General features: G+C 43.6%; 1 protein-coding gene across 7 annotated transcripts in view; it reads left to right on the plus strand.

The window, feature by feature from the left end:
* MAGI2 (membrane associated guanylate kinase, WW and PDZ domain containing 2) overlaps positions 1-16,499 on the plus strand; it is a 1,118,509-nt gene that overhangs the window by 1,071,878 nt on the left and 30,132 nt on the right. The window contains exon 22 of one of the 7 annotated variants that reach the window (XM_045510466.2): positions 7,491-7,630. The exons of the other annotated variants lie outside the window; for them this stretch is intronic. Coding sequence (XP_045366422.2) covers positions 7,491-7,615 — 125 coding nt within the window. The 3' untranslated portion in view covers positions 7,616-7,630. Of the gene's footprint in view, positions 1-7,490; positions 7,631-16,499 lie in introns of those variants that run through there. 7 annotated transcript variants of the gene reach the window in all.

The raw sequence follows: 16,499 nt of genomic DNA on the forward strand, positions 1-16,499 counted from the left end.
CATGAGAGGTTTCAGTAATGTGAAATTGATCCGTGAGATTCTATCATTTCTGAAAAAGAGCTCGTTTTAAAGGTGTATTTCACACCATGGCAAGACCTGTTATCTACACCAAGAGATCCTCATAGAGTTACACTGTTGTTCTTATCATTCTAACAGATTAGTCTTTAAAAGGTTAATCTGAACAACATGGCCATCCTGAACTTTCTATTCTTTTTGTAGAATCACTATCTGGTCCCTTCTCTCAGCATCCACCACGCCAGCTGCTGCTCTGGGTGGAACAGTCTGCCCACCAGCATAACGTGACATAGCTCAGACTATGATGCAGGAGCACAAACCGCCTCAGAGCGAAAAAAAAAATAAAAACATATTTTTCAAAACTCAAAAATTCAAGATCACGTCAAACATGATCCCATTAATTCTTCATGTCGTCTGAAAATATCTGGTTAAGGTTAAATTCTAAAATTAACCAACACAGAGTTTGTTAAATATCTGGGCACACTTTTGAGGGACTCCTCGTCTAGATGGTTAACTCTAGCAGTGTGGCAGTGTTTCTTCTAAATATATTCTTTTAAACTGTAGCATTGAATCATATACGCTGGTCATGTTAGAGCTTGTCAGCACTTTTGATGTTAGATTTGACATGGATTTTGACTGTAAAATAATTTTAGAGATTAAGTGACAAAAGAACAAATTTTATGGAGTAAAGCTATCTCCCTTAGGGAAGTAAAAGAATGGTCTAAGTAAAAGAATTAGCTCTTCAGGACAGTCTAAGCTGAAATTATGCAAGAGAAACCAAGAAGGATAGGGATCAGATCAGCATTTTTGAGGATAATGTCATTAAATGATATTTCTGGAATCTCACAGCGACTAATGAGAGGGCTGTTTCAGGGGTCCGCAAGACCACCATGCATTGAGAGATTTGCTTCTAAGACTCCTGGGGCCCAGAATATAGCTGTGCTCACAGCTCAGATTTACGACAGCCATGTGATAAGGAAAGCCAGCGGGATCATGAGGAAAAAACAAAGGTGCAGTCTTCCTTTTGCTTTCTCTGCCTCCCCTGAGGGGTCGCCCAGAGAGCATTCTCCCTGCAGCAACAAAGATGCAGCAACACCTGTGGGAGGATGTTGCTTCCCCTGAGAGTTCATTAGAGATCAGGCACCTCAGGGTTTTCCTGGGGGCTGGTTATGCAGGCACCCTCTGCCTGGCACTACCAAAATTCCCAGCCCCTAGGAGGAAAGCAACATTAACCACGTTCGTTCAGATAATTGAGATACAGTGAGATATCCTTATCACTTAGGAAAGGTTTGTATTAGTCTAGGGAGTGAATTACCAGTCGCGTCCCCAGATGCCAGACAAGGGGCAGCCTTACAAGCAGGCCTTGCTAAGGGTACCTGTCACGAGCCTGCTCTGTGAACTTGATCCTGCACTAGGAGCAAGCCGGTGCCACATTCACAGACTACACAGGTGCCCCCAGTGTATGAAGAACACTCACAGCTAAGGAACCAGCATCAGGTACATAGACTCTCATGAAACAGATTTTTTTTACCTAGAGTATATTTTAATAAGACTGGCAAGGGGCGTCAGTAACAAAGCAAAATACCAGCAACAAGAACAACAGAAGAAAATGCTTGATAGCTTGTTACTAGTGGATATAACCAAGAGTATAATCCCCTTTATCCAAATGTACCCTAATGACAGGAAAACTGTTTTTTGTCAATTATGAGTTTAATCCTGTTTTGTTTCCTTTGTTTGTCCTTTAAGATCCCAAGTTTGCCAGAAAATCCAGCCTTAAAAGGTTACTAGAGGGAATTACCAGAATCCATAGGAGACCTTACCTGTTAGGGAACTGTTCAGGCTTAACCCAGCTGGGGCAGGAGGGAACTCTGAAGCCGAGGAGAACAAGAGTGTCTGGGGGGTTTAACTGATGAGCACCAGCCCGCCTCTGAGGCCTGCAGAGTTCAGAATCCAGAGCAGCTCTGAGGCAAGGCCCTTATCTGGACTTTTGGACATGTCAGGGAAAGCTGATCTCTCCCAGTCAAGAGAAATATAAAACTCTTGCTCTCAGTCCTTAAGGTGATCTGTGACAGAGAGATAAACGCAGGTACAACCGAAAGAAGAAAACACCCGGGGTAAAATCTGTCAGATTGTTGACTAAACAGAGTCAGTGTGAAGCCAAGTGAGCTGAGGGAAGGAATAAATATGCTGCAAATACGCCATCCATAATTACCGCGGGACTAATCGGCAGACGACACCTCAGCGAGTTCAGAGGCATAAATCAGCAAGCACAGCCACGGAGGAGGAACGTGGTGGCTGCTCACAGAGGTGGTTGAGCAGCTGTGAGGAGAGTGGGAAGATGATAAGGGCTTCGAAAGAGACGTTGCTTTCATAGTTAAGTCCTTGAAAGAGCAGCTCAGGAGATACGCACTTCAACTGCACTCTAGTCCTCAGGATAAGAATTTGTTGATTATCAACTCAGTGAGAGCTTGGGTTCCTCCTCCCCTGACACACACATCTCAACAACTGGCAGGAGGGAAACTTGACTCCCCCGTACCAAGGAAAGAATCCAAAGATGATGCATCAAAAGGACTGCCCTCCTTAATGCTGGTTGTTGCTGTTCGAATTAAATAGGAAAAGTTCAGGGAAAAGAAAGCCTGCATTGTGCTTCTAAAGCTGCATAGGACTACATTTTGCAAATTAGCTCCCTGCCTTGGAATGCAGGTGTCTTTGATAGGTTTTGACTATGACAGACCTTTGATAAATGAAATTGCTTATGTTTTATAAGTAGAATAAAACTACATTAAGCAAGTAGAGAAAAAAATCTGTTTGAGCCATACTGTATTTAGACTATAGCTGAAGAAATGAATGGGCTAAATAGTTGTTTAGTTAAAAGTCTTCCTTTAATCAGTAAATAAAAATGATTTACAGGAATATCAGCGCACCAGATTAAGCAGTATTGGCCTCTACTTACATGGCAATAAACAATATTTATTAGTTTATTCTTCTTTTAAGAATATGCATTGGCCTGTGGACATTATAAGCCTACCCTTAAACAGTCTTGTTTACAATTATTTGTTCAAGTCTTTCCTACCTCTGATCATACAAAGATCAACACCAGACAGTATACTTCTACCAAATATTCTATGGGAGGCAAATCCTGTAATTAATATCATTAATATCATTCCTGTTTCCTCAAATAAACCAGGATTTTCTGAGCACCTACTATGTGCAAGGCACTTTGCAGGCTCTGAAAGTAAGATGAAGTCCTGGCCCTCAGTGAGCTGACAATCTAAGAATGAGGATATGTGTAACAATGGATTCTAACAGCGTAGTGACTGATTAAAGGGTCTCAAAGGATCTCCTCTAGTTAAAAAATTTTAATGGGTTGTACTAATTATTCGTGGAATTTAGTAAGTACTTCTAGAATGTTAAGGATCCTTGAAAAGCACTTGGCTTCTTTGATTTGTTAAGCACTTCCTTTGTAATATTTATAGTAGTAATTCGTACTTGTTCTGAAGAAAGGACTCGCTGAGTATGGGTAAATTTCTGCTTAAACCTTGTCTGGATTATTCTAAATTCCAAGTTAGGGACTAAAACTCTGTCAAGCAGATTCGCTAATCATTTTATTCCTCCCCTCCTGCGGCTCTCAGCTGCTGAGAGCCTGACTACTGTAACCTCACATCCTGAGTCGTCCATGGTGCGCAGCTCTGCGCCCACCGTAAAGGACATGAAAAAGTCTCTGTTGCCTTTGCGTCTTCCTCAGAGACCACATTTATGGGAGCTTTAAGTGGTTTCGTAGCCTTTCCATTATTTCACCTGGATTTTTAATAGGGCAGAAGGTGGCTTGCTTCAATAATAAACTCTAAAATTTAATTTCAGCTTCTGATGTTCATGGTTGAGTATCTCCTTTTCCATGAGCAGTTTCACAGATCACTCCAGTATATCTCTGCTGAGCCAGACCCAGGGAACAGGACAGGCTGTCAGGCTGCATCACACAAAGAACAGCATTCTCTCTGGGCTACCAGGCTCCAGACTGCTCTCTGCAGCATTTAGGGAACCCCCGGGAGTTCTCTAACCATAACACTTCCAATAAGTTCCTGTTTCATGGAGTCAAATGCAGGGGCTTCCTGAAATTCCTTCCTCAAATTCTTTTCCCCACTACTCAGCCAAAACCTCATTTATTATTTTAAAGTGTTTTGAGGATGAGGGTGAAACCCCATTTGTTCACATGGTTTTATTGGAATCTGTGGGCTATGATGATACCCCTTGTTTTTAGATACTCTTTCCAACATGCACTATTCTCTTTAAGGATATAGTAAGTGACCCACTTCCCTGAGTCTTCACTTATTTGGATATTTAAGACGTTGAAAGAATATATTAGACCACGAAGTAACCAAGAAATCAACCAAGAAGAACCAATTTAGCTCTTGAGGACCCACCTCCTTCAATTCCTGAAACACCTAAGTTGTTGGAGGACATGAGTGAGTGAATAGCTATTTTTTCCCAAACCCCACGGAGGAGGGCTCCAACGTGTATCTTGGAAAACCTAAGTATTCCAGCTCCTCCAGTAACTCACACTTGGAAAGTCATTTTTTTAGGCTCTGGGAAGAATTTCTCTGGCTTTCCCTAATGTGAATCTGAACTCTCTCAAGAGAGGGCTGCTTCCACAGACAGACGTCCAGGGAGAAGGCAGCCTTCATAGAGAACGCACTGCTGAATGCTGTAAGAGTATTGGAACGGACCTCTAAGAAGTCGCAAATTCAAGAGTATTTTTGACTTAGGGACAGGGGAGGAGTGGAGATCAAGGATCAAGTTAAGAGAAAAGAAAACTTACATCCCGGGTTTAAATCTGCACAGATACGTACACACAGAGGACTGGGTGGATTTATTTTTAAAGTGCCATCCCAGGAAATTGCACACCCTGGGGACCGCTGGGTGTATCTCCTCTACTGTCTTGTGCCGGCCACCCAAGGGTCGCGTCTGCTGCTTGCTATCCTCTTTACGTCTTGTCGGCCTTCCGCTGTGTAAGCCTCACCCCTCAACCCAGCTCCACCTCTGACCAGCAAACCTAAGTAGCTCCCCATCAGACTTGCCACCATTAAAATTAAAGAAAGGAGACTAGATTTTCTTTCCATCTCAGGCCTTTTTGACAGTCCAAGCTCTGCTCCCACCCCCTCATTGAGGACAGTCTGATCCCTGGCTCGTAGCAGGACAGTCTTGAGTCAAGATAAGCTTCTGACCCACAGCTACACCCATTATGAAGCTAGTGCTAAATGCCAAAGCTGTTCTCCCCACTGTCGGATTTTCTCATCTCAAAATAGAGGTGATACTGAAAAGGTTTTGATCCCAGTGAAGGAGTTTTCTGACAAAACCCAGCTACCCAGGTGCTCAAAGTGGAGTTTAATACTGTGAGACAGATTCTTGGGTAGGTCCAGGCACCTGCCATGACCAGCAAATGTCAAGTCTCCAAAGCAGCCCTTCAGAGATGCCTGTGCCTACTGTCCTAACACTGTGATCTCTAGTCCAGTATCTCACCAGCATTCGTTTTAAACTAAAGTACTCAAAACCCCTCGTTTCTAGTGGAAGAAATAGTGACTCCATAAGGCCAGATTTTCATTATGGGGGAACTCTGCCTACAGCCTTGCTCAGAGATAGGGTTACCCTGATGTCCTGTTCTGACAGAGACCTGCCAGTGTTTCTTTTTAACTGAACTCCCTCAGTCAGGACCAAAGATGAAATTATATAATGCCTCACTCCAGGCTTGAATTATATGCTCTAATTGTAGCAAAATCTGTAAACATTGAGAATCACACATTCTTGAATGTGCTGTTTGGGTTCAAAAAAATTTTAATAGAACAACAAGGGTTAGCCTGGACTAAACAGCTGTTAACTACAACGTGGCTCAGACATGTGCTTTGAGAACAGCCTATGGTTTTAGCATTTGCTCTCCATCACATAGTGACCTTGGCTTCATCAGGACCCTGGGTTCTAGGATTGAACACACTCACTCATCACACGTGGGCAGTAAGTCTGCCCAGCACAGCATGGCACTCTCTGTTTTTCACATTTCACCATAGTTTCTGCCACAGCTTTCACAGCAGTTTTCTTCACCATGTTCTGGGCTCTTTTATTTGACCTCTGGCACGAGGTTTCCTAACACATGTATCTTTCAAGCCCAGTAAAGGCCACGTTTAGAACCAAATGAGAGCCTTCTCTGTGTGACACTAAAGCCGCTTGATGGTTTTTGTGCAAAATTACTTGCATCTTGGCAGGGCTAAATGGTAAACTCAATTAATAAATCCTGAAATTGAATTTCCACTTTTGACACTCCTTGTTAAGCGTGAGTTCCTTTCTGCAGAGAGGCTCGACTTTCCGTTTAACCTCCAGTTGTTGGTCCTCACTCTTCAGTCTCCCTCCCCTCTGACACACATTGACCTCTGAAATCACCCCAGGGAGCATAGTGGGAAAGCCATGCCAAGAACTGTTCCATCCTGCACATTGAAGCCATGGGTACGCAGCAGCATGGGGAGAGCAAGTTAGGCAGTGAGATGGGGAGATTATCTGTGCATCGTGGCAGAGAGTGGTCAGGCCTCAGAGTGCCTGAGGTGCGTGGATTGACTTCTTCTGATAACAGTAACTTCATAGCCCCTCCAGCTCACACTGTGTGGAGCTGGGAGAACGCAGCATTGGGCGTGGCTGGGAGCAGTTACCACATCTCCTGGGGCCTGTCTCATGGAGATCATTGCCTTAGATAGTCCAGAATTTCTAGTCCCTGTCTTCATGTAGGTGAAGGACTGTAGCCCATGAGCTGAAATAGACACAGACCAGAGACAGCAGCTCAGGCCGGTTTGAGAGCACAGCCCTGGGACAGGCAGGTGAGTGCAGCAGCATAGCACAGGCAGAAACTGGCTGCATTCTTTCCAGCTTTATTTTTTTCTTCCAGAAAACAATTACAGCCAGCAAGTCAACTGTGAACTTTGAATATAAGTAAGCACATTGTCAGAGGTGAAGAGAACTTTAAGAATTTATGAGATTATTAGAGAAAACAGAAATAGAAACATGGGCACACCATGTCTTTGAGAATTTTTCAAAATTTGGAAATGATTACTGTGACTGATTCTCAAATGACAACTGATCTCACTAAAACACTATTGTTATGGGAAAAGTCTGCAGTAATTCTAATGTTACTATTTCAATGTTTTTTTTTTTAATGTTTCTGACTCCTTAAAAGCGCCTCAGGATGCCCTCAAAATTTTGGAGGAAAAAAATCTGCTTTCAGAATACACACGTAGCTCAGTCTCACTAATTTCACTTGCTGCATGCTCCACAGGGTCAGCTTTGCTCAAAGTCTTTATTCTTACTGCCTAGATAATTGTTATTCAGCTGCTCTAAACGTACTAAGCAATCTTGATTCTAACAGTAATACTTTATCTGTGTCACTGGTTCTGTTAATTCTAATGATTGGTCCTAGGCTGTTCCTCCCCTTCCTTTAGGAATGGTACCTTCCAGTCTCTCCATGTGCATGAAAAGTGACAAGCATGGGTCCCCATATTTCTACTTATTGGGCCACCCTAAAGACACGGTTTGTAAAATCTGCATGAATATTATCTTTCTCTAATGAGCTTTGGTTTTGCATATGTTTTTAACTGATGTATCATGCTCTCTCTTTCCAAGTAGCTTGTCTAATTACTGCTAGAGCTTAGGAAAATATTTATAGCTGAGACCTTATAAGCAGCAAGGATAGGATTTGTGGGTTCATGAAAATTTGAGATGCACCAAATTCCAGGGGTCCCGCCTGGAGTGGCCCCAGCAGGAAGGAAGGAAGGAAGGAGGGAGGGAGGGAGAGGGAGGGCATGTGCAGCAGAGGCAGCCCTAGCCGAGTTCTGCCCCACACACCTCACAGAGTCCTTCTTGGGTGTCAGTGCGAAAAAACAAGGCATTTCCTCTCAGCCCCAGTTCAGCCACCCTTTCTGCACTAGACAGAGAGCGAGCCACAGTCGCCAGACATCTTAGCCTTAGGAACCCAGGCTCCCGCCTGCTTTGTAGCCGTCACTCAGGCAGGACTGGGTCTTCTAACTCTCCTCCCTCCACACTCAGTGACATACCACCTTGAAGAGGGAAAAAAATAGGACTTTTTTGAAAGTAGTTGTGAGTTTGTATCTATCCACCACTGTTTCAAAATAAACATTCTCAAGTGTTGGCTGCATTTTAGCCTAACATTTGGTAAATATTCTTAGGGAACAGAAGTGTCCTGTGTATATATAAATAAAGCAGGATATAGAGGACGGCCTTGCAAATACGGTTCAAGCAACTTTTCACCCCTCAGCTACATTCCTTGACCAGCCCACGTTTCCACTGTCAACTCCTACAGTGGGTCTGTGACTCCTGGGATTTTAAAATGTCAGTTTGACTTTTCAGCAGAAACTGCTGTGCATGCTCAGTCCCCACGGTGAGCCATGGGAGCGGGAATCAGACTGACGCACTTCTCAGTTCTGACTTGATTCTGCCCCGTCTACACTGTTGCATCTGTGGCCAAGCATCCATCCACCAAACTCTTTTAAGTTGGCCCTCTGATTTCTTCTGAGATATATTTTTCTGTTGTTAGTGAGCCTGCTAGTTGCCAGCCAGAACTGGCTTAAATTGAACATGAAAGGTGATACTACTCACTAAGTGAATTGTTGAATTGGCCTGCTGCTGAACAGTTCCTTATCAAATGTGTTTATGCTGGTATGTGTCTATACACACAGACACCATCACAGTCATTCCTTGAGGATATCTACAAAAATGCAAGTTTTAAATGAATCATTTCTCTAAAATATCTGTCTCTCAAGGATAAGTTATTTTCAGGAGAAACCTAAACTAGGGCGTAAAGAACATAGTAACAATGTACTGAAAAGGTCAAAAGCCATGAAATAATTATTGGGGAAATCTAGTCCAGTGACCATAGTTTAAGGAGGTACAGATTTCTATTTCTGACAAAAGAAAAGTATATGCTTGCCGTGTAATTTGCTTTAACTAGTCTGTAATCCATGGAGGTGAAGGGATCTGAATCAATTAATTAGAATCATTCGCTTAAAAGCTAAAAAAAAAATGCAAAAAGCTGGAGAGCTCTTTATGGTCTCGGTTCAGTTCAGGCACCTTGCTCGGAGCTCGGGGAATAAAGATGGGTACGAGTCTGTACATGCGTTCCCAGCGGGGAGGGTGGGGTGACGGGGAAATTCAGATAGTGGGACAAGTATGAGTAGTATCAGCAAAGGGGTGATGAGAGCCCACAGGACACAGTTCCCTAAATCTGCTGAGCGGAGTTGTAGAAGATTCGACCCCACCTAAGAGGTGACATTTAAGCTGGGCCTTGAGTGACAAGTGTGATTTCATCTGTGTGGCATGGCAGGAGGTAACTCAGCGATCACACAGGCTAAATGGGAAAGGGGAGGGGCAGAATGAAAGAACATTAAGGTGGGGCCATGAAAAGAGCCTTCTATGCGAAGCAAAGGAATTTAAATTTGGTATAATCAGATGTCATCAAGAAATTAAGTGGGAGGGTGACAATATCTGTATTTGGAACTCTACCTCAACAGTATTTGAGGCAGCTTTTATAGGAGACTGGGAGCCGTTCAATGGTTGTTGTAAGAGTTGAAGCACAAGGTGTGAGGACCAGAATTAGGAAAGTAGGGGTGGAAACAGCACATTGGGAATGGATTTGGAGATATTTCAGACATTTCATTGACAAAGGTAACAAAACTTGGCGAATAATGAACATGAAGGCAAGGGTCAGGGAGCAGGAGGGTGGCCCTGGGTTAGGGGGAAGATGACACCACACGGGGGAAGGAGCAGGCTGAGGAAGAAAGATAATGAGGTTCGCTTTGGACTTGAGTTTCCGGTGCCTGAAGGACATTTAAGTGAAGCAGCTGCCACACATGGGCTGGGATAAGCTGCTCAAGAGCACTTTGAAAGTCCTGGGGAGACTGCTAGAGCCGTGAGGGGGGATGAGCTCTCCCCGAGGGGCCCCGCCACGTACAGAGAGGAGAGTCCGTGGGACATGGTCACCTTTGAGCGGCGAGTGAGGGGTGTGGGTGAACACTGTCAGGAGAGGGCAGTCTGAGAGGCAGAATCACTTCCAGAAGAGGAGAGATGGAAGCCGGGGAGAGGGCTCAGGGAGGCTGCAGGGAGAAGGACCTCTGCCCTGAAATGGGCTGGGAAGGGGGCTAAGAAAGGAGGGGAGAGGGGCAGGGCCTAGAGCCACTGTCCTGCCTGGTTTAGCACAATGCCAGGTGCACAGCACTCAATTAACAGTGGTATTGTGAGGCTTCTGGGTGGGAAATGGCTTCACCTGCTGCTCTGCAGGGCCCTCCTACTTCCCGCCCTGCACTCTGGGCCACGTGGAAATCCACCCAGAGAGACCTCAGATGATGAGAGCACCTGCTTAGATTGAGTCGTGAGGTTAGGGCCTGGCTTTTCCGGTTTGATTTTTCAGAGGGCAGGAGTGGGTAGTAAAGACAGATAAGACACCATTTCTGCCCTAGAGAAACTCTGTATGTAGGGAATGTTTAAGAAAAACAGGGTGTTCACTGTTTGCAAAAAATACTCTTTAATCACACTCTTACTGAAATCATTCTGGAATACATGGTGTTACATTCTTGGATTGATGTACAGAGTATCCTGAACTTGGGCATGCTCTGTTGAATTTATTTCCCTTTTCCTCTGACACATTTACTCTTTGAAATCTGGATTCCATCATCAAGACTCCAGTGAAAAGTGATCCCTCCATGATCACCAGTGTAACCATGGTGACAAAATCCAGTGACTGATTCACCCCCTCATCCCCTAAGGACTCCCTGTAAGCTAACTGTTAATCGGTGTATTAACTGCATTTTCTCCTTCCTCTCTGCTTGCGCCTCCGGGGTTTCCTTCACCTCCTTCCCCATCCCCTCCCTCAGGATCTCTTCTGCACTCAGGGTTCCACCTGTCACCACTGTGCAGTTTTTGCCATCTCTGAATTCAGTCCCAAGACTTCCAGCTGCTGCCTAGACACTGTGGTCCAGATATCCAGCATTCATACATTCAAAATCATGTTCATGATCTTTCCTCCTAAACCACTCCTCTTGAATCACCTCTTAATGAAGGAACCATCAGCCCTCCTTATCGCCCATCTCAGGATCACCTAGAGTGCCTTCCCTAGTCGTATACATACAGCCAGCTCCTAGGTTTGAAGGGTTTTACTTCTCGTTTCTCACAAGGGCCCTCTCCTCCATTCCTCTCGTCATTCTAGTCCAGTTCAGGTCAACTCGACAGGGATAAAGAGTCTCCAACTGTTTTCCCTACTGCCGTGGCCAGTCCTCCCTGCTCACTGATGCCAGAGCAATTGATTGTCTAAAAGGACTGCCCAACTGGAAGGTTTCTCTCTCTCTCTCTCTCAAAACAAAACAACCCCTTAAATGAGTCCCCAGAGCCTCTTGATTTGGCCCCATCCAACTCAGTCTTTTCTCTCCCACGTATCCTATTACGTTATCTGTGCTACAGCTGTGCTGGGACACTTGCTGTTGTCCTGTCTTTCCGCCTTCGTGGTTGGGCACATGCTGATCCCGGGGCTTGGAAAACCCTTTCCCCAAATCGTGTCCTCCTTCAGAAACCAGGTGGAGGGCTGCCTTCCCCAGGTCCACCAGCCAGAAGTGATCTCTCAATCCTCTGAAGTCCCGTAGCCCTTTGTATGTCTCCCCTCCACTCTCACTCTCTGTTTTGCTTGGTTATCAATACCCACATACTTTCCCCCTTTTTATGGAATTCAAACACTGGTTATTACTCTGGGTTCTTAATACAGTGCTTTACAGAGAGGGTGAACAAGTAAGCGGACGAATGAATAGAAGTCTTACAGTATCACTAGGTCATCATTCTGATAGAGAATTTCAACATAGGCTTTTATTGAGATTGTTGCAGAAGGCATAGGAAGATGGCCCCAATTTCCACTGACCATCTCAACCTAATTCAGAAGCAGGTGTTTGTTTTTTAATAAATTCCTGCCTATGTGCTTATTTTCCTATAATGTATCACTTTCTGTTACAAGATGATGGGAGAAAAGTGGCTAACTGACTGTTCTAGATCATTGTTTCTGGTTAAGTTTTATTGTTTCTATAAGGTGTTTTCTCTTAAAGTGTAATCATGACCTTTGTCAGTCTAGCTACTCATTAGAATCACCTGGAGAACTTGCTTTTAGAAAACACCTGCAGAGGCTCCTCCCCAAACCAATTAAACCAGAATGGTGCCGGGAGCGGAGCGAAGGTGGTGGTAGGTAACGCTGCTTTTTTTTTGTCTTTTAAAAAATGTGCCCTGGTCGGTGTACTGAGCAGTCAAAGTTGATTCCAGTAGATCAGATAAGAAGGTAAATCAGATAGGGAGGCTATTACGTTAACTTAGGAAATTCAGGGGTGGGGTAATGAGGTGCTGAAAACTAGCAGAAGTGAAATACAGGAGAAGTGACAATACTGAGAATCTTGAAACAAAAATCGTTAAGATTTGGTGACGGATGGTATAAAGGGAATAAGAATTAGGGAGACGCAAAAATTATCCCCAGGTAAGGTCCTAATTATTTGGGAAATTGGCAGAGTCATTGTCAGGAAAAAGAAATGGGAAAATTCAGAAACAGTGCTGTTGACAAGCTGGGTGACCTTCAAGTATTACTTAACTTCTCATGGTCTCAGCTTTCTCATCTGTACAATGATAGGGTTTGGTTATATGTTGTCTCAGTTCCTTTCAAGAACTAGCATTGGAAGTAGTGTTACCGGAAGGAGGGGAATAAGAGTTACCTCCGTTCTTAGTCACCTGGAAAAAAAGAATTTTTAGGGAGAGACAGAAAGCATGATATAAACAAGATTTTATTGGTAAAGCAAAAAGGTATTAAAATACAGTGCACTCCCGAAATTCGGGAGCGGACCAGTCCAAGAGAGGAAAAATGGCACCGCTCCTTTGTTTTCCGTTTTTTATATCCTGGCTTAGGGGCGTTTTGTGATTGTTTTATGGCTCATTTCCTTGTGCTCATGTACCCCCATGTCTTTTACGCATGTTTTTACCCACACAGAGAAACCTATGGGAGGGGGCTCAAACTGCAGTGTTAATTTCATTATAATGATCATTGGGTCGAGTTAAGCTGGGTCCTTCTGTCTGTTGTGCAGCCTCAGCAGTTGATCCTAGCCGGCTTCTTTGCTGGCCTTCATTTAGAGAAAGTAAGTTTTTGGGGCCCCTTATCCTGAGGGCAGGTGTATTGTTGATTTCTGGGTTGCTCCTTTCCCGTTCCTCTCCCGCTGCCTAGTGCTCATTTCTGTCTAACTGCCTAACATTCCCCCCTCTAGTCATAGGACCCCACATCTTTGGGACGTAGATGGTGATGACTGTTCTAGCTACTTCCTGCTGATCCCGGGCAATGAAGGGTCTCTTTGGGGTCCTAAACTAGCTGGCTGTCACCGGGCAGGTGGTGAATGAAGGGTTGGTGTCCATCAAGGGTGCGTGTGTAAAGGCCGTCTTGGCTGATTGATTGATTACCTTGTTGTATAGATATTTGAAGTTTGACTCTAGGTGAGAAGAAATACATTTTATAAGATGGTTGAAATGACAGAAGCTGAATATATAGAACTAATTTTAGCCAAGGGATGAAAGGGGCAACTTAAACGGAAAAATTGTCTTAAAAAAATTGATCCGTGTTGCCTGTTTGTTTAGGTTTTTAGAAGGCGGATGTTGGAGTGTTAGCCCAGTGAACCAAAGGAGAAGTAAGGATAGGGACCCTAATGTTAGAGACATTTAAAATCAATATTAAAACAGTTTAGTGGAGGCCCCAGAGAAGAAAAGATCAGACCAGTAGATGTTTAAGAAAAAGTTTTATCCAACAGGGATCCATAGTCCCTTAGTGCAATGGGACAGTCTCGCCGGAGTGTCTCTTGAAAAGCAGTCACAGATCGCCAAAAGATTTGCAAGAATATGTGGAATCTGAGGTGTCTTGGGTGCCAGGGTCTGGGTTTTTAACAGATTGGTGGTCTTGGGTGGATTTCCAAGGGCTGTTGTGTCCGGGGCTGCAGCTGAAATTAGCAGCCTCGTCATTCGATCCTAGCTGGCTTCTTTGCTGACCCTCATTTAGAGAAAGTAAGTTTTTCGAGCCCCTTATCCTGAGTGCAGGTGTATCGTTATTTTCTGGGTTGATCCTTTCCCCATCTCTCCCCCTTGCCAGTGCTCATTTCTATTTAACTGCCTAACATTGTGAGTGAACTAATCTGGGGATAAAAAGCCACGTGGAATTTAAGATGTGTGTGGACATTCAAGTAGTGATTCACAGCAAGCAACTGCATCAGAGCCGTGCGTCTTCAGCCAGCGGGTCTCCAGGGAGGAGCACAGAAAATGGGTGTGAAAGGAAGGTCAGGAAAGGAGAGTAATACAGAATTTCCTGGGGAGGAGGGTATAGCTTAGTGATAAAGTGTATGTCCAGCTTGCACAAGGTCCTGCGATCCTCAGTATCACCATTAAAATAAATGAATAAACCTGATTACTGCCCCACACCAAAAAAAAAAAAAAAAAAGGGAATATGGAATTTCTCTTGTTGCCTGCTCGAGGCTGTGTCACCTCCCTGCTTCTCCTGTGACAGGCGAACAGTGACACAGTGACTGCTGTCCTTCATAATCCCAACTTGAATATGTGGACATGATAATTTTTCGTATGACTACTTGGAGCTGCTGTCATACACTGGGTTTTTCTGGTGAAAGATTGTCTCTTCTTAACATAGTGCCTTCAAAAAATGAATTGGGTCATTTTGTAATTCATTATGAAAATTTATTAACAGAAAACAAGTAGCAGGAAATCTTAATATCTCTTTTTATATTCAAAATGTCTCTTTTTTGATATAAAATGCCAGGAGGGAGAGAAATTATCTTTTCCAAGTGAAATACATCTCTTCAGTTGGCCTTTTCCCATTATTTCCATCAATAGCTTATCTCCCCTGGGCATACAGCAATCAATATCTTCAGCTTGTTTTCAAAGTGAAATACCAGGCAATGGCCATAAAAAAAAAAACCAAAAAAAAAAAACCTGTCACTGCTTACTCAGCATGGAAGTGAAATGTTGGTTGCCTTCAGTTGTCAAATACAGCGAAACCAAGTCCCAGTCTTCCTATACCCAAAGCCCGAGGGCACGTAGAAGGTCTAGCTAGAAATCCCTGGTCATGCTGTGGTTGGACCGCAAAGATGTACAGATGGCCAAAAACATGATGAGATGCTCACCATCACTGATCAGGGAAATGCAAATCAAAACCATAATGAAATAGCACCTCACACCTGTTTGGCCACTACTGAAAAGAAAAAAATAAAACAGAAAATAACAAATATTGGCAAAGATGTGGAAAAAATAGAACCCTTGTGCACTGATGGTGGGGATGTAAAATGAGGCAGCCACTGTGGAAAATGGTATGGAGATTCCTCAAAAAATTAAAAATAGTACTACCCTATGATCCAGCAATCCCACTTGTGGGTATATATCCAAAAGAATTGAAAACAGGATCTCAAAGACATTTTTGGACATTCATATTCATTGCACATTATTCACAACAGCCAAGAGGTGGAAGCAACATAAATGTCCATCATTGGATGAACAAGGTAAAGATGATGTGGCAAGTAATCAAGTCTTAGACTGTAAAACAGTGGTTGCCAGGAATTGGGAGTGATAAGGGAGATTTGTTCAGCAGGCACAGGGTTTCAGTTTTGTAAGATGAAAAAAGTTCTAGAGGTCTGCTGCACACCAGTGTGCACATAGGTAACACGACTGTCGTGTATACTTAAAATAGTTAAGATGGTCAATTTTTTGTGTTTTTGAAAAGAAAGATAATGCCACATGGGGCTCTTATAAGAACTAGCATCTCTAAGGCTTTCTAGCTCAAAGCAGAGAACTTTCCATCTTCTGAGCTTTATTTTGTGTGTGTGTGTTTTAAATTGAAGTATAGTCAGTTTACAGTGTTGTCAGTTTCTGGTGTACAGCCTCATACTTCAGTTATACATGAACATACATGTATTTGTTTTCATATTCTTTTTCACCATAGATTACTGCAAGATATTGAATATAGTTAATTCCCTGTGCTATACAGTATAAACTTATCTGTTTTATATGTAGTAGTTACTATCTGCATATCTTGAACTGTGAGCTTATCTTTTGTAAATTGCTCTGGTGAAGTGTGGCACCAATTAGATGAGCTGCGATGAGCTTAAAGGAGCAATCAGTAGGAGGGACGCCCTCAGTATCGAGAGTCTGGTATTAGCATCAGTTCTCCTTCTATAGGGTTTTCTGTTCGCGTCTCTTGTTGCTGCTGGTTAGGTTCGTGTCTTTGGTTGATTTTGGGACAAGGTTGTGGCTTTGGAGCTCTGACAGCACACGTGAGGAAGCAGGACTGCAGGTGTAGAAAAGGGAATTCCAGGCTCTGGCAACATTTCAGTGGTTGTTTATTTACATTCCTTTGTGTCACCTCTTTTCCTCGGGGC

Source organism: Camelus bactrianus, chromosome 7, assembly GCF_048773025.1.
Source record: "Camelus bactrianus isolate YW-2024 breed Bactrian camel chromosome 7, ASM4877302v1, whole genome shotgun sequence".
Taxonomy (NCBI): Eukaryota; Metazoa; Chordata; class Mammalia; order Artiodactyla; family Camelidae; genus Camelus; species Camelus bactrianus.